The 25,242-nt window shown below is 49.2% G+C and overlaps 5 protein-coding genes across 5 annotated transcripts; 1 reads left to right on the top strand and 4 right to left on the bottom strand.

Annotated features, from left to right (window-relative positions):
* Positions 1 to 4,569: 4,569 nt before the first annotated feature.
* Positions 4,570 to 4,950, bottom strand: F5891DRAFT_1050280 (uncharacterized protein; the record flags this gene model as incomplete). Its single annotated transcript, XM_041362443.1, has 3 exons — positions 4,570 to 4,658; positions 4,681 to 4,730; positions 4,781 to 4,950. Coding segments are annotated over 3 exons (309 nt in total), but the record flags the coding sequence as incomplete, so codon positions are not given.
* Positions 4,951 to 6,785: 1,835 nt separating this feature from the next.
* On the bottom strand, positions 6,786 to 9,041 carry F5891DRAFT_1050269 (FAD dependent oxidoreductase-domain-containing protein). The gene is made up of 8 exons (XM_041362442.1): positions 8,534 to 9,041; positions 8,464 to 8,478; positions 8,106 to 8,407; positions 7,677 to 8,048; positions 7,411 to 7,626; positions 7,324 to 7,362; positions 7,163 to 7,272; positions 6,786 to 7,112 (listed from the first exon to the last, which is right to left on the bottom strand). The coding sequence occupies exons 1-8, from the start codon at positions 8,910 to 8,912 to the stop codon at positions 7,004 to 7,006; spliced, it is 1,542 nt and encodes a 513-aa protein (XP_041222664.1). The 5' UTR covers positions 8,913 to 9,041; the 3' UTR covers positions 6,786 to 7,003.
* Positions 9,042 to 11,522: 2,481 nt separating this feature from the next.
* F5891DRAFT_1192264 (uncharacterized protein) lies at positions 11,523 to 13,852 on the top strand (the record flags this gene model as incomplete). Its single annotated transcript, XM_041367583.1, has 8 exons — positions 11,523 to 11,573; positions 11,628 to 12,769; positions 12,824 to 12,908; positions 13,038 to 13,178; positions 13,243 to 13,390; positions 13,450 to 13,481; positions 13,558 to 13,682; positions 13,732 to 13,852. The coding sequence occupies 8 exons, from the start codon at positions 11,523 to 11,525 to the stop codon at positions 13,850 to 13,852; spliced, it is 1,845 nt and encodes a 614-aa protein (XP_041222663.1).
* Positions 13,853 to 13,948: 96 nt separating this feature from the next.
* F5891DRAFT_1050260 (diacylglycerol acyltransferase-domain-containing protein) lies at positions 13,949 to 15,981 on the bottom strand. Its single transcript, XM_041362441.1, has 14 exons — positions 15,824 to 15,981; positions 15,631 to 15,735; positions 15,428 to 15,574; positions 15,361 to 15,370; positions 15,250 to 15,301; positions 15,185 to 15,197; positions 15,104 to 15,132; positions 14,811 to 15,051; positions 14,725 to 14,757; positions 14,636 to 14,675; positions 14,470 to 14,584; positions 14,370 to 14,414; positions 14,227 to 14,317; positions 13,949 to 14,169 (listed from the first exon to the last, which is right to left on the bottom strand). Exons 1-14 carry the CDS (start codon positions 15,949 to 15,951, stop codon positions 14,103 to 14,105), a joined length of 1,116 nt encoding a protein of 371 aa, XP_041222662.1. The 5' UTR covers positions 15,952 to 15,981; the 3' UTR covers positions 13,949 to 14,102.
* A 1,197-nt stretch (positions 15,982 to 17,178) lies between these two features.
* Positions 17,179 to 18,200, bottom strand: F5891DRAFT_982894 (uncharacterized protein; the record flags this gene model as incomplete). The annotated part of the gene is made up of 5 exons (XM_041377268.1): positions 17,179 to 17,566; positions 17,616 to 17,643; positions 17,697 to 17,823; positions 17,991 to 18,013; positions 18,140 to 18,200. 5 exons carry the CDS (start codon positions 18,198 to 18,200, stop codon positions 17,179 to 17,181), a joined length of 627 nt encoding a protein of 208 aa, XP_041222661.1.
* Positions 18,201 to 25,242: the final 7,042 nt, after the last annotated feature.

The raw sequence follows: 25,242 nt of genomic DNA, 5'->3' as shown, positions 1-25,242 counted from the left end.
CAGAGCGCATCCGCAAAGGCCTTTGGGCTAAGGACGGGAAGCAACTCTGTACCGCTTGGCAGAGGGAGGAAGGATGCACAACGCCAAAACACGATGCGCGCCACGCCTGTTCAGGCTGCGGAGCCGCTACGCACGGCGCCCAAAGATGCCCTAGAGCGCAGAAGGCAGATACCGCTGACGCCATACAAGGCTGATGCATGGGAACAGGAGCTTCGAAGAGCAGGACTTCTTGGACGTTTCGCCAAGATACCAAATGGTCTCTGGTTAGGTTTTGAGATAGATTTTCCTCCTGTCAGCGTTATGCAGGTTCCACCAAATAAAAGTTCGATTACCGAGTACCAGAACGAGTTTGAAACTATCATCCAAAAAGAATTGGACAAAGGAAGGTACATTGGACCCTTTCGAGCTGAATCATTGGAAAGTCTCATAGGACCGTTTCAATCGTCGCCGCTGTCCATAATCCCTAAGCCGGGCAAGCCAGGCAAATTCAGGATAGTACAGAACTTTTCCTTTCCAGCATCCCCAAACGTTTCACACCCTAATCCCTCGATAAACTCCTACATTAATGCCAGCGACTTTCCGACGACATGGGGCAAATTTTCGAACATATATCTAATAATTGCAAGTCTTCCCCCAGATTCAGAGGCAGCCACAAGAGACGTGGCGGAAGCGTACCGGACAATCCCACTGCGCCCCTCGCAATGGCCGGCAGGAATAGTAAGAGTATCAGACTCCCACTTCTGCATCGACACATGCACTGCGTTCGGAGCCACCCCTTCGGCAGGAGTATACGGGCACATAGCAGATGCGGGCGCCGAAATCTTTAGGAACAACGGCATTGGCCCATTAGAAAAATGGGTAGACGATCATATCTTTTTCAGAATCAAAAAAGAGTACTTACAGCCGTACAACGATAAGAGAAAGAAGTGGAGTCAAGTCTTCGCGAAAGAAGGGATGAGACAATCTGGCGCAAGGCTGTGGTTCGGCGACACATGTCAGGAAACGGGAATACTGGAGGAATTGAGCGAAGACTGTTCAAAACCTCTACAGGACCTTTCATTTCGCTCACCGAGATCGAAACACGACGAGCTTTTTGCTTTTAGCTTGCAAGATATTGACGAGTTGTCAATTATCCTAGGCATTATATGGGAATTGTTGAAAGACCAACCGTTCTCGTCGACGACAATCTATATAGGATTCCTTTGGGATATCGGACGAAGGATAGTCTCACTAAGTCCTGCAAAAGTAAGCAAATATCTGGCAGCAATCGACGAATGGAAAAGGAGACCAGCGCACGTTTTACAAGACGTACGAGAGCTATATGGCAAGTTACTACACGCGTGCCAAGCAGTACCACGAGGCAGGGCATACCTAACAAGCCTCGAGGAGATGCTTTCCCACTGCGGCGCTAAGCCCTTCCTTCCGCATCGAGCAGGAAGCAGGGTGGCGAAGGATCTAGAATGGTGGGCTAGGCTACTTCAGTCCGGCGGTGTAAAACGAGCAATTTACCCATCTCTCAAACTCGAAAATCCTCTCGCATTCTCAGACGCGAGCTCAGGAATTGGAATAGGCATTGTAATAGGTAACTACTGGAGGGCCTGGAGGTTAATCCCAGGGTGGAAAACACACAATGGTCAACGAGACATCGGATGGGCGGAGGCAGTGGCTTTCGAACTCCTCGTATACACTCTCACCTCTCTGCCTAGCATTGGCAGGCACGTCGTCGTCCATGGAGACAACACGGGCGTCGTTGAAGGATGGTGGAAGAGGAGACACAGAAACCGAGAAGTCAACGAAGTCTTTCATAGAATCAACGAGTTTATTCACACTCTACCCTACCCTTACGACGTCGTCACTACATACGTCCCAAGCGCTTCCAACCCAGCGGATGAACCATCCAGAGGAGTATACGGACCAACAAGCCTTCTTCTTCCCCCAATCAGCCTTCCAACAGAGCTTGGTACCTTCCTCATCGACGCTACAGAACCGCTGTCTGCCACAGAGCTCCGCCTCCTGCGCGATGGCCATTACTCCACTCCAGCAGCTAAAGTTATCAACCGCAAGCTGCTCAGACAGCAAGCTGACGAACGAGCAAGAGAAAGCCGTTCCGAAGAAGAAAGCTTCATCAGTAGCGCGCTCAACGATAACGAAACATAAGAACTCACGATTCGGAGCACCGCTACCAAATGTAACAGATACTTCCCCCTCCCCCATTCCCCAGAACTATAGACTTAATTTGACACCCAAACCTTCTACCCTGCGCCCACATTGTCTTGCGCGAGACCGACTAAGGCTGTGGTTACCAGCGGGAGATAGTACAAGACAAGAAATAGCGGTAACCCCGCAGTCTCCTAGACACGAAATTTCGGAGGCGCAGTTGGAACGAATCCTTGACGTCATCGGGTCGTCATGGGCGCAATCGACGAAAGAAACGTATGGGGCGGGTTTGCTGGTGTTCCATGTGTTCTGTGACACAAACAGAATCGCGGAAGAGCACAGATGTCCAGTTGCTCGCAGTCTCCTCCTAGATTTTCTCTGCAGTTGCGCAGGGTCCTACTCCGGATCGTCGTTAGCTAACTACGCGGCAGGTCTAAAAGCCTGGCACTTACTTCATGGAAGGAGTTGGTTGATCCCACCCAATGAGTTAAAAGCGGTGCTAGATGGAGCTGCGGCGGCAGCGCCTGAGTCGTCCAAGCGTCCTAAACGGCTACCATTCACACCCGCTTACTTAGCCATCATTCGCGAGCACCTAGACCTCAATTCACCACTAGATGCGGCCATTTTCGCGTGCTTGACGACGACCTTTTATGCAATAGCAAGGTTAGGAGAGTTCACGGTAAATGCAATCAAGGAATTTCGATCCGAAGAAACATATAACGAGATCCGGCGTATCCAAAACAGCAGACCGCAACGGTCTGCCAGTTACGAAATTCCACCTACCATGCACTAAATGTTCTCCAAACGAAGGAGAGGACGCATATTGGGCAATGCAGGAAGGGCCGTCAGACCCTAGCGCTGCATTGGAAAATCACTTGAGAATCAATCCAGCAAACAGTGATGCGCACCTATTCGCGTGGAAACACGCCAAAGGACTGCGTCCTTTATCGAAGAAAGAACTATTGAAAAGAATAGCATCAGCAACAGCGGCAGCAAACCTACCGGAACTAAAAGGACACGGACTTAGGATTGGGGGAACGTTGGAGTATCTTCTGCGCGGAGTGCCTTTCGAAGTCGTGAAAACGATGGGAAGGTGGTCTAGCGAAGCGTTCACACTATATCTCAGAGAGCATGCTGTGATTCTCGCACCTTACATTCAGGCATCACCAGTACTGGAACCTTTCACGCGATACACCATCCCCCCAGTCCGGTGAAAAGAAGCACTTCTCCTAGTTGAAAGGGCCCCAAGCTTCGCTGAGTGCGTCGTAGTTCTCCTAATACATGGGAACACAGCTCACCTGACGCCTTAGGCACGGACCCATGTTTCGGGCCGGAAAGCCCCTGCAGGGCTTTCGCCCAAAACAAACAAACAAGCAAACTAACAAACGCATCCAACGAAGTCCCATCACGTTGTAGTTTCAGTAGAAAGAGGATACCGAGTCCGTAGATCGAAACCTAGAAAGTAGGATGAGTTTGTACAAATACAAACAAAGACACCAAGCTACGAAAAGCGCATAGATGGCGGGCTAGGCCGGCCGAGGCACGAGGCAGGCCTAGAATTAAGTCTAAGCGCAAAATAAGCGAGGTGGCGTAGCACCTCTTGGTTCTGCCCACCTCGCAGCTGAGACACTTTCGTCAAAAGCTCACTACTCTAGCTTCATCTTTTGCACCCGCCCGCCACTCCCCGATCAGTGTGCGGACAAACTCACCTAGAAAACGGCAAATAACATTGACCATAGTGACAAATTCAATCTGAAGAAAGTTTGTCCGACGCATGACGTACGCTGCCATAGAATATCGCGTCCAGAAATTCAGTGAACTGATCGGACCCAACCCACCCTCAGCTCACCTGACGCCTTAGGCACGGACCCATGTTTCGGGCCGGAAAGCCCCTGCGGGGCTTTCGCCCAAAACAAACAAACAAGCAAACTAACAAACGCATCCAACGAAGTCCCATCACGTTGTAGTTTCAGTAGAAAGAGGATACCGAGTCCGTAGATCGAAACCTAGAAAGTAGGATGAGTTTGTACAAATACAAACAAAGACACCAAGCTACGAAAAGCGCATAGACCAAATAAACATTGCTTGACATCGCATGAAGATCCGCCAAAACAAGCCTGTAGACTTGCAATGTTCAACAATTAAGCTTTTTAAGTGTATTTAATGTTATTTAATGTGACCCCGTGCACATACACTGTTTTTTGAGTTATTCACATAATCCACCCTATTGATTTTGGCTTTGAGTTATCCACCTAGTTACTCACGTGGATAACTAGGTGGATATCCACGCGGGTGGATAACTCAATAGTTATCCACGGTACACTAAGACGCGGTCCTGCCCAGTGCCCACCGCCTGCCGCGGTCGTGACGCGGCCGTAACGTGGCGTGACGCTCATGTAACGCGGTACCGACGAGTCTTGAGCTTGAATTTCTTTTCCTCCCTTTCTGGACCCTTCGAGCCTGTGGAGCACCGTGACATCGACGTTTAACGGGCAGACATTCTTCAGCCGGCAGAGAAGGAACCTTTGGATAGCTCGTCTGCAGACTTCAAACATGTAGCATCAGAGTTATCACTGAATAAGGGGCCGTGTTATCAATCACATAAGTTAGATATCTATTGAACGGAGCAGGTAATGTCTTCTTCACTTCAAGTTCACTCTCGCTATAATCTCTTCCAGAAACCCATTCAGCAGAAATTCCGAGATACACATTCCATCGCCTGTGATGTTGGCCAGCATTCAAACCCCACTGCTGGTTGCCTGCAGGTCCTGCTTCTTCGGAATCCTCGAATATCCTTGCTTAGACTAGTGCGGTCAGACACTCGAGGTCAATGTCAGCCACGAAGCTGTTGATAGGATAGTTTATCATGAGATCAGCCCAAGCCATCAATAACAAGTGTACTCAATTTGCGTCACAGGCGCGTCACGACTGCGGCAGGGCCGCGTCAATTTCACCTGGCCCTCATAGTGTGGCGAAGGATAAATATGGTATAAACGGGGTCTCGACATGGCACCATCCACTTGTGCACATGTGAAAGGCGAGCTTCAACAAATCCGGGTCAGTCACTTTGCACTTATGATTTGCTTATGATGAGGATCCTGCCAGATTGGCTGTTGAATTGTACATCTTGGACCTTCATTCCAGTATCTAGATAAGTTCTAACACAACTCAGAGGACGACGGCCAGCAAAGTGGTATCCTTTTGTGCGGCTTAGAGGAGTTCAATACCATGTGTTTGATTTTGAAATACACAACTATGCCGCAATTCACTAAACGATAGGTCAAGCAACACCCTGGGACCCCATGCCTATCGCGGCTTCCTTCATCCTAGATAATGTGGGTCTAGTGCTTTTTCGACCTGCAAGGAAAACGGCTCCAAGCTGTAATGCAGTATGCAAGGCAAGTACTCTTTCCACGGAGGGCTAGATCTCCCGAGATGTCTTCTGCATTGGCCGCCACCCGCGGCGGTTGACAATATTCGTATTTCAACTGTGATCAACACGTGGACTCACTATTCCATTGGCCTTGTGTACAACGCAGTCACTTCGTCACTTAGGATGCATTCAATATTGTGTGTTGTTAAATTCTGAATCGTTTATCCGATGAGCACTATGAGGTTATGAATAGACTCACATTGCGACGCCCTGTCATCCGCCAGGCATCACTATTTTGCCAATTTGGTATAAGGACTGCCAAGGTCACGTTCCTAGTATGCGTAGGATATAAAGGCCAGCCTGCATCTCACCATGTCTACTCACCTCAAAGTCATCATTCGAGATCAGATCGCGTATCAGAAATGCATTTCTCCACCCTCGCTGTCATTTTTGCTTTGACAGTATCTTTGCCCGCCAGTGTTAATTCATGCAGCAATCTATACCAGTCTTGCACATACACCACGGATTGCTGCGGTAGCTTTTTTACTTGTAGGCAGGTGAGTATGGATCGTTTGTTTCATTCGCCATCATGGCTCACCCTTTGTAATACTCATAGGGAATCTGTCAGTACACCTCTGAAGAGTAGTTTCAGCCAGAGTTACTGACACGTCGCAACAGTGAGTTCTATCCCTGTCTTATAATTCATGATGCCATGACTGACGGCACAATATATAGTTTGTTGTTGGGTCGGGGAAGGTTCTGTGCAGGGCTAAACAATGAACTTTTGTATAAGGGAAAATATTCACTGTTTTACCAAGGAATGACTCGCAACTGGGAAAGTGAAGCTGTGAGACATTTATCTTCCTTCATGTCAGACCAGACGCCTTTGTCAAGCTGCACCATCCTGATATTTTACTCCGGAGTTGAGCTATCCAGTAAGGTACGAGCAACGAATGCACGGTTCCACAAACTGGCCCTTCATGGAGACCAGGTTCTAGAAACTTGACAAGTTCACAACGGTGGAAATCCTACACGAGTAAGCTTGAAAGAGCGGTGCTATAACATCTTCGGGTGCTTTCTACTCATTGCCGGCTTCGCCGCCAGACTTGCCTTCATTGCATGCAGATGCATATAGTAAGTATCTGAGCCATCTGAGCTTATCGGAGTTTGTGGAAGAAAATAAGATCAGAAAGATGGCAGGCTGCCCACAGGGCGCCGGCGCTTGCTGGAGTGTCACAAGCAGCTAGTAGAAGGGAAAAGAAACCACGTGCTGAGTACTGGCAACTGTTGCACGAAGTCCTTATTGAATTATAGCCCTACACTCGTGGTATAATTCCAATCATTGCGAAGGCCCTACACCTGATATCCCTTGCTGCTTGGACATCATTTACAGAGGTTGGTGCTGTCGCACTCGAAAATGAGTTCCTTGATAACTAGTCTTTCCATATTCCCAACGTCATGCTCCGTAAGATCTTACTCGACTCGTCTATTCCATGTCAGATAACGCTGGGGAAGCCAATCTGGCTCCTTCCACTTTTTATCAGAAATCTCAGCCAGAATCATTTGCGCAAGGACTTCGGCGCTGGAAACCATGTCATTTATGTTGATTTAGCTGTACAATATAAGACTTACCATCCAAATGCGCGCGGCATTCCATGGCCGGTATATCCTGCGGCGATGTACTGTTTCTTATACAGCTCTCTGTTTGGATCGGCTACGAGTAGGTCTGCTACAGACCCAACCTGGCGAGGGACACATCAACCACAGTAGTTGCCAAAATCGCTTGGACGTACAAACGGGTCCCCCATCTTCGTGAAGCCCATAATACCAGTCTAAACCCTCGTCAGGGATATCTTCACCCAGGGAAAAAGAGTACCTACCCATTCCATCTCAGGCTCCGAAAGGGGGTCATATTTACCTTCGAATATAGATGGTAAGAACTCGCGAAGCACCTTCCCAACGAGAGGGTGCGTTTCAGAGTCATCGTCCACATATAGCTCGTATCGGGGTCCCACAGCTTCCCGGCCACCACCAATGATGATCAATGGTTTTTCGGTGTCGTGTTTTACGGGTCTGGGGAACCAGTATGCAAATCCCTAGAAGAGATATTAGTCACGACAAGACAGGCTAGAATGGAATGGCTTACTTCGTTTGCGCTCCAGCTCGGTATTTTGATTTGATCTGTACCGACAGAAGCACGGGTGGCCATGACTTGTCCCCGAGTTGGTATAATCCCATTTGGACCCGCTAGGAAGGGAAGGAGATAAGAGGCGTACGCATTCGTGGCATGGACAACGCGGGAGCACGATATGCTACCCCTGTTCGTCACGACTGTATAAGTGGATGAATTATCGGTCGTTTCATGTGTGACTGCAGTCACCGGTGTTCGAGTGTGCAAGCTTAGGGAGGCGTATTGTCCAGCGTGTGCTTGAGCATGCTGGTACAGCTTCGTGACGAGTTTTAGTGGCCAGACATTATTTCCTGGCTCGCGGAATCCTGAGTAAGGTGCACCATATTCCTGGTAATGAGCGGGCTGAATCAGACTGTCGAGATTATGACTAGCGAGAACAAGCACCTCCTCGAGTTCCTCCTTCGAGAGCCATTCCACACCATCTAGATTGAGCTGCGCTTGACTTGCCGTATCAAAGTCTTTGTGCGCGTTTTCTGCTTCCTTCTCTGTGAACAAGAGATTTATGTGTCCACCTTCTACTAGGTCAACATCGCTTGCCCAGCCATTCTCCTCTATTATTTTGACAAGCAGAGAAGCGGTGTGTTGTTCGAATTTGTATGACTTGATGGCCTCAACCGTGTCGAATAATGCCTGACGCTGAGCAAACTCGAGGAAAGCGGCCGGCGTAAGATGTCCACCATTCCTTCCTGCAAACAACATTCTCCGCACGAAGAACTAAAGAAACGCGTAGTACTCCACGTACCAGTCGCTCCTGAGCCTGAAACGAGTCAGTACAGTGCGATAAACTCACGATAAGCATGGGTCAGACTAACAGAAATCTCTTGCCTCGAGTATCGCGATGCTGAGCGGGTGTTTGACAGAAAGCGAGGCATTATTCAAGAGTTCGATAAGGTGGTACGCCACGCCAACGCCAGTGATACCAGCCCCGATAATGCAGACGTCTGCCTTGCTAGGCAGAGGATCTTGACTGCCATGGCGAGCGAGTGGATTTGCGTCCGGGGAGGAATCGATCCAGAAGGAGCGGGTTGGGTTGCGAGATGGGAGCTTAGCAGGAGTTGGATGTCCCGATGGCGGTGTCTCGAGTACTTTCTGAGAATGTTCTAACTTACCGAGTAACTGAGGGTTAATAGGCATTATCGACCAACCGAGAAGAACACAGAAAACGAGAAAGGTCCGCATCCAGTCTCTCATTTCCGTGAATCAAGTACGAAAGTCCAAAAGATAAGATAACATGACCAGGCTCTGGAGTCTGGGCCCTGGAATTCGGAGCTTCGAGGTGTCAAAACATCATGTGACGGCGACTTGAGTTGTTGGTCTTTGCACGTCACTCATGGGCGTCAAAGATGAGATAAGTCCAGCTGGACTTGTGGTGGGCGCTCCAGAGTCTCAGGCTAGGCGTCAAAAACTGTCCAGACGCGTTTAGTGTGTCTATTTCTACAGTCTTCAACGACAAACGTTAATCGTCGGATTCGAGCGCAGCTTCTCAAGAATTGTAAGGTGTTGCATAACAAAGTCAACTTCTTCCTCCCATCCACATGTACTCAACATCACCAAGTAGACATGAACCGAATCCACCGCATCTGCTCGTACTGATAAATCTAATACTTCTCAAAGTGCTGTAGAAGAAACAATCGGCTTCTCCCGTCGATCCGCCTCCGTCCCATGCTACCCTGAGAACTATGTGCACCTGATTCACCCGCACGAATCACTCCGCTATGGGGTGCTACATAAACCCGAGCTCGACCTACATTTCCAAACATTCTTTCGACCTAGGCTGCCCATTCATGTGGCAATATGACACTGCCTCAAAGAGTCAGCTCGCCTCACCGTCCACAGCGCTCATTCTATCCTACACTGGCAAGCTCGACCACCTTCGGTACAGTGCCTAACGGATATGCTATCGGGTGTGACGATAGTTGTGAAAAACGACAGCTATACCTCACCCGATGGACATACATTTAGACTGGCGAAGTCATACTTTGCGCACAGCCACATTTATTATCCTTTGGGGATGCTAGTCAAATGGCGGTGATGTGTAACTTGAGGGCAATCTCACAAGTATCGTTCGTAGCTGTTTTGGTGAGGGTATGGTGGCACACGATATCTGCCGCTATGAGGTGAAAAGAAATGGGATAAGTAAGATGGAGATGTTCGAAGTGTTACGCTACCTGATGCCAGAAGCTACGCATCTGCTTCGACTTCCCCTGGACCTCATACGAGTGAACTCAGAGATATGCACGTGCGTCACTTTCAGTTTCTATTCTGTCACTATTCGTTCTTCCAAATAGTGGATGGACGGACTCGCCCAGGTTTGAATTTGAGACGCTGACTGATGGGCCTGGAGGAGCACTCATTGTCTCGAGATGCTCGAGGCGATTGATTGCCACAAACTGGTCCAGGCGAAACACGTATGAAGAGAATTTTTGACGCAGACGAAATCTATTGATATACCCAACTTTCTGCAGACCAATGTTGATCCTCTCGTCGAGCCTATTCGACATCACATCCTGCATAGTTCTCCTCCTTTGATACTTTCGGACACCCCGAACCCCCATCTTGTAACATGCCGTCATCCTGATGACCATCCAACGAGTCAAATGAGAACGATGAGCTGCTCAGCATCCAAAAAACACGTACCGCATACTCGCAGGTCATCACGTCGTTCTTCTTATCCACGTAGCTGCCGGACCGTCAGTCACCCTTCTCGATGAAAATGTGAGTGGGACTTACATGCACTTCTTGAACCCGTTTTCAGAATCCTCGTAGATCCTGACTAGCTTGTAGGTCAATACACCGTCGACATACAACACTTCTTGGCACACTGCGCATTCCGCGTTGGCACCAGCGAGGAGGGTGAGCAGGGCAAGAATGGTGAAGCGGGAAGTGAATATCATGGAGCTTGTTGCAGTGAGCAATGCAAGCCCATAGCGTGCATGCAGGGATTTTAAAGGCAGATGGCCTCACGATTTTCGCTTCGCCTCGGGCTGTTACATGTTACTTGCTTCGTTCCTACGAAAAAAAGTTGAGTTGGTCGGCACAGTTCTGAACAACATGACTTAAAATACATTACATAATTATGGGCGGACCGACTAATTACTAGATCCACCTCCCAATCCAATTACTTATGGACCAATGGTGAACGACCGGTTCGCATTGTCAACCATTGGGAAACTCGGGGCCCATAGACACTCGTCAATTCGCTTCGCTTCAGGTTCACTTTCCACGAGGTTACATCAAAACTGAGGATGTCATATTAATGTCGCTTGAACAAGCCTGAGAGCATGACTCTGTTTAAATTCAGGTGCGTCATTAGCAAGATTCAATTCAAGAATGTAGTGGAGGAGACGTGATTGACGAAAAGTGAATCGGCCCTTAAGTGCGTACATACTAGTACGATCGGTAGGAATGTGGGGAGGAGACTCAGAGCCTGATATTGTGAGTACCTTCGCACCTATCAAACTAAAAACACAATACTAGTGAATAAAGGTCACAGCTCCACAACGGTCAAACAAAACAAAATTCCCGGATGACCTAGTAGTGCCGACTAAGTATGTTGAAGTCACCCTTCCACAAATTCTACAGGCGTGCGCACTGACCCTCTTTGCAACAATGCAAAGTCTCCAGGTGTGGATGGTCGGTGTTTCAAGCAAGACCCGCTACGAAAACTACAATAGCAAGGCATGTTTGTTGTAGACCTATGGTTTGCGAAACGTTGTAGTTTAAATAGGGACGCAATTGTTGGCCGAACGTCAGAATCATTTCCGACCTCCATCTTCACATCTCAACCTCCTTCGTGTCAATATGCAATCAAACACCGATTCATCAGCCATCTCGGGCACCATTAGTCGCCTTGTAAGTACTTTATTTTGAAGGTGTTAGCGTCTGAACAAACATCTACTTCAGCAGTCGCATGTAGACGACATGGAGCCTGAGGAGGCCACAATCCCAAACCATGTCAACTATCGTTACTGGCAACTCGTCCAAGAGATGGCCAAGATTGTGCAGTCCATCGGTCCTCCCAGGGGATCTTCATCGCCTATCGGGCGCCTGCCCACCGAAATCCTCGCTGAAATCTTCCTCTACTGCATCCCAGAAGATGCAAACTGGGCGCCCGCGCCAGATCTAGCCCCCATGCAGTTGACTGCAGTATGTCGACAATGGCGGGAGATTGCTGTGAACATGCCGAATTTATGGCGCAGGCTGCGATTGGAAATAGGGCACGGCGACTGGCAGCAGAGAGCTTTCTGTTATGAATCCTACCTTAAGCGATCACGGGGACGTCAACTGTCATTGACTCTCGAGTGTGATAACAATAACTGGACAGAGCTGCGAAGCCTGCTCCAGCCACACGTCAATCAAATTTCCTCACTGCATGTTGGATTATTCTCCGATGCCGGCTCCTTTCCACTGGTGCTGGCGGACTTCGGCGGACTCGAGGAGCTGGCTATATACCCGGACGGTGATGATCCTGCACCAGCTCTCGACAATATCGAGGACTCTATTACGCATTTGCCGCCTAACATGCGCAGTCTCAGGTTATTGGATGTGTTGCTTGAGTTTCGGACGTTAACTAGCCTCAATTCTCCCTCATGGGCCGGTCTCACAAATCTCGAGGTTTCGGTAGAGGGACTAGTTAGATTACCCCGCTTGCTTCGTCTTTGTCCCAATCTTTCGTCGTTGACGATGATTGGAGTATTCAAGGTGGCGAATGAGACCTCAGGACAATTGACGCACAACAAACTTCAATCCTTGCGCATTTCCGGCGATTTATATATGAGGTCGGTCTTGTTCGGACTTCTTGGGCTATTCGACAGCGTCACGCTCCCGAATTTACGCATCGTCGAAGTTAGCAATATAGGAGGATGGGCTCACAAAGAATTCAAGGCGTTCATTGAACGGTCACAGTGCCCCCTAGAAAGCTTGATCTTCGGCGGTGGAGCGAGGACGACGGCTCAGCAACGAGCAGAATATGTCACTCTTTTCCCATCTCTCGAACTAGTGGTAGATCCTATGCGTTCCGAACAGCGAATATTTGAGTTCACGATATTGTATGATGAATAGACTGGGACAGTTTATGTACATAGTTAACGAAATATATGTAGCCTATGCTTACTCAAGATGACATCCATCGTCAAATTATTCGTCATGTCCCCAGATACCCGTTCTGAGCGTCGCTTCGACCTCCACGTGACGATCGAGTAGCTCAAGGTTGCGTACGTTGTGTAGTCTACCATAACACATCTTGCAGATTCCAGAACACCAAAGACAACCACGCATGTCGTCCGAGTCGTGATTCGTGCACCACCCAATATCTAGGCGAAACTAGAGCTCATCACAGGCATCCCCATTCAGAATCAGAAAATATTGTTGCACAATGGCGATGACGATTCTCAGGTCGTCGCGCAGCTGGATCATGATGCTAAGCCGCTTGATGTTCGGGATTTCCAGACGATCAAGGTATTTTCTGTTCGAGTCTTCACAAAGCAGTCGTTTATGCATATGTTGGCGTCGTTTGTTGTAGGTTGTAGATGCGAACCTCTCCACATCGTTTACTACGGGCTGTAAACGACGTCGAAGGGTTTGTATCTACAACCTAACGGGTCAACTCTCCGATGTATCGCAAGTAGAGAAGTTAGAGCTCAGCGACGACGCGTACGCACAACGAACCGGTGATCAATCAGCCATTCCTTATTATTTACAACTGGTTCTGATTCTCTTTGTTTCAAAGACTCCGTGTTGGCTTACAAGCAAAGACATAAAGTAGGCGCTTTGCACCCTCTTCAACAGAACCTACTCCTGAACCTGCGGTAACATCCCCATCGGATCACGCTGCGAGGCAGAATCAACAGAACCGGGCTTTAATAAGCGTGGTGCAGTTCGGTTTTTTGGTCAGACTGAGTTTGCTGCTGGACTCTGGGTCGGTGTCGAGTATGATGAGCCGATGGGAAAGAATGATGGGCCGTAAGTTTGAACCCTCGTGTTATTTGCCGATGCTCATTTGGATATCTAGTCTCAAAGGAGTGCAGTATATTACGTGTCGTCCGAACTACGGAGTGTTCGTACGCCCTACAAAAGTCACAGTCGGTGACTTCCCTGTGGAAGAGATATATTTTGATGACGAAGAAATCTGATGGGATGTTGACGTACTCGTTGTAATATATCCGCTGAGGATTCACAGTTGTTAGAGATCCATGATTACTAGGGACCTTAAGGTGTATTGAAGCCTTCACCCTACCCCAATGCCTCGGACAGGCCAGCCTTGGCAGCAAAACGCACTGTCCCCTGGTTCTCGGAACTCTATATTTAATCTAACAATACAATCGTTTTTCGCCGTAGCCAGTCGGTCATTACATCGGTAGAACTCAATCTTGTCCGTCCACTTTAATCAACGATACTGAGCTCCCTCAAGCGTGTCTTTGCAAATTCATCCTTATAAGTGTTCCATATCCTGTATGGAACACAACTAAGCTCGACACGGACAACGAAGGGGGCATGGAATACCCACCTGGTCAATTCCTCGATATACAACCGTTGCACTCTTTCGATCTCCTCTAATGATGGTTTTTCGCAGCGTTGAACATGAATCGGTCGGCCGACTATTCAGAAGTGAGACACCTGACAAGTTATCAGGTTAGAGATAGCACTCACTGACTGACACAATCCGTCGTCGGTACGGCATCAGACCCAAGTTATCTGCAGTAGAAATGATTCAAGGAAAGGTCACCAGTCGAGTAAGTTTGAAACTCACAATTCAGCATACCACGCCCATGAAAAAGCGGAAGGGTAAACCCGAACATGCTCTGGAATTTCTTTTGTAGAACATATATCGTGGTGCCTTTCTCGTTTGGCATTTGATTATATATCTGAATAAACGTTGTCGACGATCCAGAGTAGCAAAAGAATGCAACACTTACATCATTCTCGCCGAACGAGAACACAGGTACAAGGTCCGCCCTGAAGAAATGTTTCGATCACATTTTCTATCAATCCTGTATCAACTCACCCATGCTGGATCGCGACCTTGATGAAACCTAATCTACGATCCATTTGTCAGGCGCTAGTTTGTGATGGTCCGGTATCGAGGCTTACCTGCGCTTCAATGTTAGATCTGCCGTACCAGGTCTTGCGCTCAAACTCTCAGCAGCGCCTCCGACTACAATAGTGATGGCCTGACCCGGGCCACTGGAGAGAATGTTGGAGCAAGATTCTCGCGAGACACTGCTGATCCCAAGCGACATGATAACTTCGCGATATAAAGGAATGTGGAAGTTATTAGTGAGCGTGAGTAAGTGTGGCTTAATGCCTGGAAAAGCTTTGGAGAAGCCGGTGGCTGATAGAAGATATTTGAGATATTGATGCTGTGGGGAAAGTGAAACACTCACCTTCTGTGGCGAAGGTAGCCAGTGCGCCCCTGGTAGATTAGTAAGAAGTATGCAAAGATGCAGAAGAGAATGTCACTTTACATTCCAATTATGCCTGTTTGAATCGCAAAATGAGTGATGCTCAGGACTAAAGGGGATAAGACTACCATGAGGATGGTACCCGAACACGTAGGGGCGATCGGCGGGTAGGTCGCACTCCTGCATTAAGCACATGGTTGAATATTCGGAACGCAAGTTAGCTCAAATCACTGCCGTACCTTCAAGAGCCTAGATGGATGGTGACGTAAACGGTTTTGTCTATAACGCACGAAGAACCACACTTACGACGCGGGGTAATATTCTGCAAAATATTGCCAGATTTTCAGGGACCGGAACCACGGAGCGAGTCTGTTGCCGTATGCTGGGCTCTTGTCTATCCAGAAAATCCAGATGAGGTACATGACCAAGAACGGCCATAACGCTGGTATGGAGCTTTGGTGTGTTCATTTCAGCGAGTAAACGGTATATCGGAGAATTGTAGCACGTACCAGAGCATTAGGAACACAAAGCAGGACGTAACTAACAACACCGACCACACGGCAACGACCATAGTCTGCAGTCTCCTCTTCCGCGGTATCTTGGTTGGCACAAAGCTGGATAGCACAAGAGGCGTAGTAATTAAAGTCGTAGAATGCCATAATACAATCAGTCAGTGACATAAACAAACTATCTGATACGCACTCGATGCTAGCATGAAGGGCAGCTACAGGACGCCGCAATGGTGCACCGGTTAACTTCGTTAATCGCCCTCTAAGAGAAGATGCGGAAATAGTTCTTGAGAAGGTTGTCAGGTCATGGCCTTTGTCCATCCCGGCTAGTCCAATATTTATTGGACTCGGTGTTCAGCAGGCAACTGAATCTGCGTCAGACTCAGATGCGCGCAACTGCTTCCGTTAATCACGTGACCGGGATTTCAAAATGCTTCTTCCCGAATCCCGATCGTTTGGCTGGTAACATCGAACGTTCAGCTAACTCGGCTCATCGTATCGACCAACCACTCAGTCCCAATCCACTTTAGGCACCTGCTCAACGTTTAATGGCAAGCTATTAGGTCAGAAAGTGGGGTATCTAGGTTTGAATAACGTGAGTGACCAGTAATAATGGCGACCCGAGCTCTATTCTAATGCGCTATGCCATCTTGACGGTGACCAGACAGTACTGAGCCTTGAAACTAGAATAGCCGTACTCAAATTATATCGAGGGGCTGTCGACCAGCCACTATTATGCGAGCGCGCGTCAGCTTATACAAGGGAGTTGAACCCACCTTATCAAATTGCCAGCTCTCGTAGCACTGAGCTCTTATTCGACATTTTTATTTATACACTCCCGTCATTCGATAGGTAACCGCGATTCGCAACTGTCAAAACTACAATCTACCATATTGTTGACCCGGATACTATGCAGACGATAAAGGGAGGCTACTGTGAACATCCAAAGTTTGTCATGTTGTGTGTTTTTTTGCGCTTCCGCTGCAGGGTTAGCAGCGAGACGCTCTCTGCTACTTGATACACGGCTCGAGTGATCGTCACAGTATTACCCGACCAGAAGTTCAAATTTCGCTCAATATTGTGGGTGATAACTTAATATACACCCCTATTTGCGGTTCAACATCAACTTTCATCGAGTTTTATCGAGTTTAACTTTATTTATACAAGGGTAATTGGACGAGCGTGCTCCTCAGCAGCCTAGTCCCTCGGGTCTACCCGATCTTTACCTTTGTTTGTGAGCCTGTCTCTTTGCCTCTATGGCCGATGCCCCGTGCGTCGTTCGGCATGTCTACTATGCCTTATGCAATCCTCATTGCCACCTCCTTTAGTGGAGCCGGCAGTCTATGTCTAGCGGGACGGAGTGACAGGGTTCCTCAACCTCTTCTCACTCGAATTTGTTCGTCTCGCTAGGTACGCTGCTCATTCTCATTATTAACATATTCTCACTCGAATTTGTTCGTCTCGCTAGCCACCGTTTTGCGCAGATTTTTATTATACATCGAAATATTTCTCATGTCTGAAAATGCCCCAACCGTCCAAACACTCTCTTCAGGCCCCTCTTCCGAGGAACGACATGAATTTAATCAAGACTCCGTCAGCAGATGTCTTATGCTCGTTGAAGACTTCAGAAAGGGAGTTATCTCCAAGGGAGAAGCTCTCCTGGAAATTCAACTCATTCTCCAGTCCGCTATCAGTGAATCCTCTATCCTCACCCAACTCGACTTCAAGCCTGGATTCATTCATTACCTTGACCTCCTCGACCACACCTCCGATGGTCCAGGAGATGAGGGAGGAACCAACAATGATGGAGGGAGATTGGGAAATCAATCCCGCGCCCCTAGTCCAGAGCCAAGCGAATCCTCCGTCGAAAAGGAAAGGAAGTTGTGTAGAAGTTTGCGCAGATGAGCGAGATCCGAAGAGGCGGAGAGTGAGGAGTCTGAGGACGACCATGAATATGTCCTTAGAGGGAAAAGAAGAAAACTTACCCCTGAACGGGCTCAGTTCTACCCATGGCTTGACCCAGAACAGTATCGTCACGTCTCCTCTAAACGAGGCGAAGAACTCACTCTCCAATGTTATGAAGAGTGGACCGAAGACGCTAAATATTATAGAGGACAGGTCACAGCAACACCGGGATGTCCCAGCTTCCTGCTGTCGCAATGGACCCTTCTCCTCGAAGGTCGTGCACCCGATCTGGAGAAAGTTCTCTCCGGACACTACTCAACGTCTATCGATCCCAAACAAACGCAACCCCTTGGCAAAGGATTCGAAATCACTTTGTCGCAATCCACAACCACCCATAAGGTCAAAACTTATGGCGATTGGAGCATCGCAACCGACTTATGGGTTGAGGCACTTACGTTCATCATGCCTTGGAAGGAGTCTGAACTACGAGGATACAAACAGTATTTATCCGGATTCTTCGTCGACGTTCACTACGCATTACATTCCTGAATTATCGACTTCGACAAGGCCTGTCGCCTCAAAATCGAGGGGCAGAAGTACTTACGCTTCGATTCCCTCTCTAAATTCCGAAGACTCGAAGTTACCCACCTCTCATCTCTCGGCATGGTCGCCTATGCTGAGCTCCACCAACTTACTTCCGCAGCGGGAGATAAAGCAGTGGGAAAAGGACCAGCCTTCGGAAAGAAAGGACGAGGAGAACCTTCGGGAAAGGGAGAGCCCTGCAATAACTGGAATCGCGGAGCTTGCGACAAATCCGCGTCTGACTGTTCCCACTTCCACGTCTGTAGTCGCTGTCGGGGAGGACACAAGCGAAGCGACTGTCCTTTGGCAAAAACAGCTTAACGAAACCATTGCTCAAGGGCAAAGGTTTCGTAGACGAATGATATGGGGAGATGAGGCGAAAACTATAAGCGGTACTGCTCTTTGGACCGAATCTGCTGAACCTCTTCCTCGTCCTCCCATTTCAGAATTCCAAAATGATGCGGCTCTTTCAACTATCGCTCAGAATCCCCATCTGTTTCAAGTTTCCACTCCCATAAATATTGATCGCTTTGAAACTCTCCTCACTCTGGCACATCACCCCAATCAACCTTTCGTTCATTCGGTCATTCTCGGACTTCGCGAGGGTTTTTGGCCCTGGGCTGACACTCACCTTGGAACATATCCAACTACTTGGGATGTGCCAACTCCAACTCCATCTTCTCAGTTAGAACGAGACTTCTTACGAGGACAAATCTCAAAGGAAGAAAACATTGGAAGATATTCCGCTAACTTTGGCCCCGATCTTCTTCCCGGAATGTACAGTATGCCTATCCATGCCGTGCCTAAGGAAGGAGGTAAATTTCGTCTTGTCACTAATCATAGCGCAGGAGAGTTTTCTCTCAACTCTATGATTGCCAAAGAGGACATCGCCGGGGTCACATTGGACAACGTCCAGGATCTTGGTGATGCCATTCGTGAATATCGACGTTATCACCCCAACGACATCTTGCAGATCTGGAAGGCAGATGTTTCAGAAGCATACCGTCACATGCCAATGCACCCGCTTTGGCAAATCAAACAGGTCGTTACCTTTGAGGGAGAAAGACGAATCGATCGTGCCAACGTTTTTGGAGGCCGTGCATCACAACGGATATTCCACGCCTTCATGTCACTCGTCATTTGGCTTGCCGTCTTTGTCCGGCTTATTCAAGCCTTTATATACGTCGACGATTCTTTCTCTTTCAGTAAGGTTCACAATATGGCCTATTACGGGAAGTATCGCAAGATGCTTCCATCTGATATGGTCACACTTCTCCTCCTATGGGATGAGCTGGGCATTCCCCACGAGGAGAAGAAACAGGTGTTTGGCTCGCCTCTGCCCGTCATTGGGTTTGAAGTTGATCTGAACGCCATGAAGATCTCTCTTCGAGAGGATTCGAAGAAGGGGTTAGTTCGAGAATTGCGCGAGTTCGCGAGGTACAAGCATAAGCGGACACTCAAGGAATTTGAACACATTGCTGGTTCGCTTAATTGGGCACTCAATGTTTGCCCTCTTCTGCGTCCAGGATTATCCACCGTTTACGCCAAGATCAAGGGAAAGTCTAACTCCAAAGGTTTGCTTTGGATTAATCGCAGTGTCGTTCAAGAGTTGCTATGGGCCGCCTATCATCTCCAACGTTCTGACGGTATCTATTTGTTTAAATCTATCTCTTGGCAACTTCACACTCTATCCTCGGACACCTTGCAAGTTTTCTGCGATGCCTCAGGAACCGGTCTAGGTTTCTGGTACCCTGATCTCAATCTTGGATTTCAATCTCCTCTTCCGGATTGTCCTCCTGTGAAGGACATCTTTTTTGCCGAAGCATTATGTGTCGCTTCGGCTATCCACGATGCAGTAACTCGACTTCCTGAAGACAGTCGTCTAGCAGTCTACACTGATAGTCTCAACACCGTCTTCATGTTTAACTCTCTCTCTGGAGGGCCGGGTTTTAATCACCTCCTCATGGATGTGGTTGAAACTATCCTCGTTTTCGGAGTTGACTTTCGAGTTTTTCACGTCTCAGGTAGCAATAATGTTGTCGCTGATCACCTCTCTCATTGGCGTGCGAGTGACGCAGTGTTATGCTCCCCGGGACTCAGAATCACACCATTTCAGCCCCCTCGAAATGCGCTGGGGGTAGCTGGAAAATAATTCACTCTTCTGTTGAGGCCCGGCAACCCACACGGGTTGCCTGGCCTTTAGACCGTCTCATCTATGAGCGGTCTATTAATCTTGGTCTGGCCCTTGACAGGTCAACCAACCAATCATATTCCTCGGCTCTTAACTCTTACGTAACTTTCTGTGATCTTCACCACGTCGCACTGGATCCTACACCTGACACCCTTTCCCTCTTCGTCACCTTTATGTCGGCTCATATCAACCCCCGGTCTGTCAATAACTACCTCTCAGGAATCTGTAGCGTTCTTGAGGAGTATTATCCGCAAGTTCGACAAAATCGGCGTTCTCGTTTGGTGTCGCGAACCTTGAAGGGAGCTAAGCGTCGGTTTGGGGTGCCTATTCGACGAAAACTCCCTCTTTCGCGTACCGACTTGGAAACCACTAAAGCTGCTTTAGCAAATTCCCCCTCTCACGATGACCTTCTTTTTGTCGCCATGTTGTTCGACGGATTCTATGGTCTTCTCTGTCTAGGAGAAATGGTGTGGCCAGATAACCGTCGGCTTCAGACTTTCGAGAAGGTCTCACTCCGCACATCGGTTATCATTACCGACTCTTATCATTCATTCGTGCTTCGACGTCATAAATCCAACTCTCAGTTTGAAGGAAGTACCATTGTGGTTCAGCGTGCCGAGTCGGCTGATCCGCATGGAACCTTCTGTTCTTACCTGAACTCTCGTGATTGGTTTTTTCCTTTTAATAGCTTCCTTTGGCTGCGCAGTGATGGGTCAATTCCCACTCGCGCGTGGTTTATTGCTCGTCTTCGAGCGCGCTTCCCTGATTCTATATCAGGTCACTCTTTGCGGGCAGGTGGAGCTACCTCGCTCGCTGCTGCAGGAGTTTCGTCTGATCGCATTCAGGCTATGGGGAGATGGTCTACTGATGCCTTTCGTATCTATGTTCGAAAAAATCCAGCTTTGCTTCACGCTCTCGTGTTTAATGGTCGCTCTATCCATGATTCGGCGGATCCATTTGGCTCTATTTAATTCTTAAGTCTATTTCTTTACTTTATTACTTTACTTATTGAAACCGTATCTTTCCCTCCCTCCCTCCCTTAATTGCTGGAATTATAGCACATGTACTTTTACGGTCTCGAGTTTGGGATTGGTCGTTTCCCAAATGTATTGGGGACCCCTTGCACTCGCAGCGGGGTCCTCGTTTTTCGCTGGCTAAATCCTCCTCATCTGCGTTCCCACGAGACCTGAGTGAGGACAATTAGATAGGTTTAAACAAGTTGAATCAACGATCGCACTCGGCCCAGGCCGAGTCCACTGGTCTGTGCGTGCATTCGTCACGTCTGACGTATACCTGTGACCAGGTCTCCTAAACGTTGGTAGCACATGTTGAGAGCCGAAGAACCTGAGGACGGAAAGGCCGATAGAGGAGGATATGGGACTACGGCCGAAGAGTAAGGCAGCTCGAGGTGCGAGCGCCACCAAACGGAGATTCCAGACGACGTGTCAACGTCGGCTATCTTTTTTCATTCCTTTAGTATATGTTTTCATCAAAAGGCCAGCTGGCGCACTCACCATATAAAAGCAGCCATCCACCATCGAAACATCTCAGATTCGTAATCCGAATACTGAGATGTAAGTCTTCTAAAATGTAACGTTTGAGTACAAGTACTAACGTATACCGTAGCTTACCTGTCTAGGTAAAAACACTTGTCAATAAAGAGATTCGTAATCCGAATACTGAGATCTTACCTGTCTAGCCTCGCATGAACGCCCTGCTATACTCTCAATAGGTTATGAGCCCTGCCCCGGTCATGGACACAACGCTCCCCGCTACCAGTTCGAGCCTGTTCAACGTTCCCAAGTTAGCCGAAGACGGCACAAACTGGATAACATACAAAGAACGTACGTTAACGGCCATTGGAGCAAGAGGTTTGATGCGTTATGTGGACGGCCGGGCAGTACGACCTATCCCGTTCCTAGTCGATCCCAAGACTGGAGCCGTAACGAAGAAGGATGGCACCGTCCCTACCCAGACCGAGATCGATGACCTGGATAAGAAACTGGATGATTATTACCAGCGAAATTCGCTGGTAAAACAACAAGTGTTCAGCAGCATAACTGATCGTCTGCTGCTGCGGGTACAGAAGCTGGAGGCTGCATCCGAAGTCTGGAAGGAGGTCTGTCAAATACACGAAGGCAAAACTGAATTAGTACAAATCGACCTCCGTCGTCGACTTCAGGAGATGCGATGCGAAGAAAACGGCGACATACGTGCACATTTCAGCGAGATGCTGCGCATCCGCGAGTCCCTTGCGGGAATGGGCGCCTCCATCGAAGAAAAAGACTTCTACGCTATAATATTGGGGTCGCTCCCAGAATCGTACCGTCCCATCCTGTCGTCGATCAATGCGGCGGCCAAGATCACCAAAAAGGTCCTAAGTACATACGAACTTGTCAACGTCATCACAGAGGAATACGAGCATCGTTTGCTTACCGACAGACGCCCGTCTAAACGTGGCACTAACTCTGCCCTCTCCGCGCGCGCCAACGACGCGAAGTCCAAAATCGCAGATGGCGCTGCGCCCCACTACAACCCAGATGCGCTCTGTCAGAACTGTGACCGAAAGGGGCACTACAAGAGTGAGTGCTGGAGGAAAGGGGGAGGGAAGGAGGGTCAAGGTCCCAAGCAGAAGGCTAGAAGGGGAGGACGCACCCAAAAGCAGAGTGCTAACGCGGCTGCGGCCAAAGAGCCCGAAGCCCAAGACAATTACGCTTTCGCAACATCAGACCTTGCGAGCGTAGCAGAAGCTATGCACTTACCTGCTGCGCGCCGTGGAGCTATAGTCGACTCCGGCGCGACATCCCACTTCTGTCCGGACAGGTCCAAATTCGAGACTTTCGTCGAAATACCCCCCCAAAAGGTCTATACTGCAAACGGTTCCAACGTTAGCGCCACAGGTCGTGGAGATGTGAGAATCGACTTACCTTTGGGCTCCAAAAGGACCACTGTGACCTTGAAGGACACCCTATATGCCCCCGGTATGGCGTTCACCCTCATATCCACAAATCGTATCGCATCCGCCGGTCTAGCAGTCCTTTTTGAAGGACGCATGTGCAAGATTCTCTCACGAGGTCCCTGAAGGGACGTTATCGCGGAGATCCCACAGGTAGAAGGGCTGTACTCTGTTGGGACGAAGGGGAGTCAGGGTCACCACGCCAATGTGGCCAAAGAAAAGCTTACCCTAGGCCAGCTACATCGTAGGCTGGGACACGTCGGCCAGAACGCCCTTGCTGAAGCCGTGAAGAAAGGCTTGGTGGTGGGAGTCGAGTTTGACCTGGCGACGAAAGCCGAATTCTGTGACATCTGCGTGAGAGCTAAGTCAGCGCAACAGTCTTTCCCAAAAGAGACGAAGTCACGTGCACTTACCTATGGGGAGATAGTCCATACCGACCTCTGGGGGCCGGCGCAGACGACGAGCTTGGGAGGCTGCAAATATTATATCAGTTTCACGGATGACTTCAGCCGGCAGACTCGACTCGACTTCCTCAAACAAAAGAGTGACGCACTTACCACGTTCAAGTCATACGAGGCGTGGGTGACGCATCAGTCGCCGGGTGTCCGCGTGCGCAAAGTCCGTTCAGACAGAGGAGGGGAGTATCTAAGCGCCGAGTTCGACCGATACTTGCATCAGCAAGGCATCGAACGGCAGCTAACAGTACACGACTCACCCCAACAGAATGGTGTCGCCGAACGACTTAACCGCACCCTGGTCGAGCACGCAAGAGCGATGCTCCTGGGCAAGGATATGCCGAAATACCTGTGGGCAGAGGCAGTTAGTTATGCCACATGGCTCAAGAACCGCCTACCGTCCAGAGCCATCCCAGGTAGCACACCCTATGAGATGGTGCGCAAGTCCAAGCTGGACTTGTCGCGTGCCCATGAATTTGGGGCACCGGTCTTCGTCCATGCGCTGGAGGCCGGTAAGCTGGAGGCGAGGGCAGAAGAGGCAGTCTTCGTGGGGGTAGACGCTGAGAGTAAGGGATACCGGGTTTACTGGCCCGGGAAACGTCGAGTCACGGTTGAAAGGAATGTCACCTTCAAGCCGATCCTGGCAGCCGATGGTGTGCCGGACGAGGGGGAGTCTACTACTGTTAACGAACATAACAGCGGCAACGGTAATAATAACTCACCTAATAGCGTCCAGCCCACCACCATGCCACAGCAACCTCAACCATCTACTCCTCAGCAACCTCAACCATCTACCGCCCAGCAACCTCAACCATCTACTCCTCAACAACCTCAACCATCTACTCCTCCAACGAGGTCCACAAGGGCAAGACCACCCCCCGGCTACTATGCGACCCTAAACGAGGGCCAGACAGCTGCCCTAACAATGGAGAATCTGTTGGAGGCGTCAGAGGTGGACCTAATGGATGAAGAAAATTATCTTCACCTTGCTTTGGCCACAGCAGAGCCAGAACCCACCCTACAGCAGGCCCTAAACGGTCCAGACGGCGTTGAATGGCAGGAGGCGGTGGACTATGAGATAAGTCAGTTGGAGAAGCTAGGTACGTGGGAGGTAGTGGACCCACCTCGAGGCGCCAACATCATACCGTGCCATTACGTCCTGGCCACTAAACGCGGACCGGACGGCGAAAAGCTGAAGCTGCGTGCCCGACTCGTGGCGAACGGGCAGAGGCAGAAGTTTGGGGTCGACTACTTCGACACTTTCGCCCCCACAGCCAGCATGATAACGATCCGGATGGTCCTAGCGATGGCGGCTCAGCGAAACTGGGAAATACACCAGGTAGATATAAAAAGCGCTTACCTGTACGCCAGCATCCAGGAAGAGATATACATGCGCACCCCGCCCGGCTACTTGAAGGAGGACCAGCGTGGAAAGGTGTTGCGGCTGAGGAGGAGTTTGCCTGGCCTGAAACAGGCAGGATTCGAGTGGGCCGAAGAGCTATCGGGCGTGTTCCTAGCGCTGG

Source organism: Suillus fuscotomentosus, assembly GCF_016647785.1.
Source record: "Suillus fuscotomentosus strain FC203 chromosome Unknown F5891scaffold_49, whole genome shotgun sequence".
Classification (NCBI taxonomy): Eukaryota; Fungi; Basidiomycota; class Agaricomycetes; order Boletales; family Suillaceae; genus Suillus; species Suillus fuscotomentosus.
Note: the sequence above shows the minus strand (reverse complement) of the source record. Positions and strands in the feature narration are given on the sequence as shown.

Bases quoted from the DNA above. Each gene is read 5' to 3' on its own strand.
- F5891DRAFT_1050269 (XM_041362442.1), bottom strand. From the start codon at position 8,912: ATGAGAGACTGGATGCGGACCTTTCTCGTTTTCTGTGTTCTTCTCGGT. The intron at 7,627-7,676 runs GTAAGCCATTCC...TATCTCTTCTAG, and splicing joins CGAGCTGGAGCGCAAACGAA to GGATTTGCATACTGGTTCCC. The intron at 7,113-7,162 runs GTAAGTCTTATA...CATGGTTTCCAG, and splicing joins ATGCCGCGCGCATTTGGATG to CGCCGAAGTCCTTGCGCAAA.
- F5891DRAFT_1050260 (XM_041362441.1), bottom strand. From the start codon at position 15,951: ATGGACAAAGGCCATGACCTGACAACCTTCTCAAGAACTATTTCCGCA. The intron at 14,676-14,724 runs GTGAGTTGATAC...ACATTTCTTCAG, and splicing joins AAGGTCGCGATCCAGCATGG to GGCGGACCTTGTACCTGTGT. The intron at 14,318-14,369 runs GTGAGTGCTATC...ACTTCTGAATAG, and splicing joins ACGACGGATTGTGTCAGTCA to TCGGCCGACCGATTCATGTT.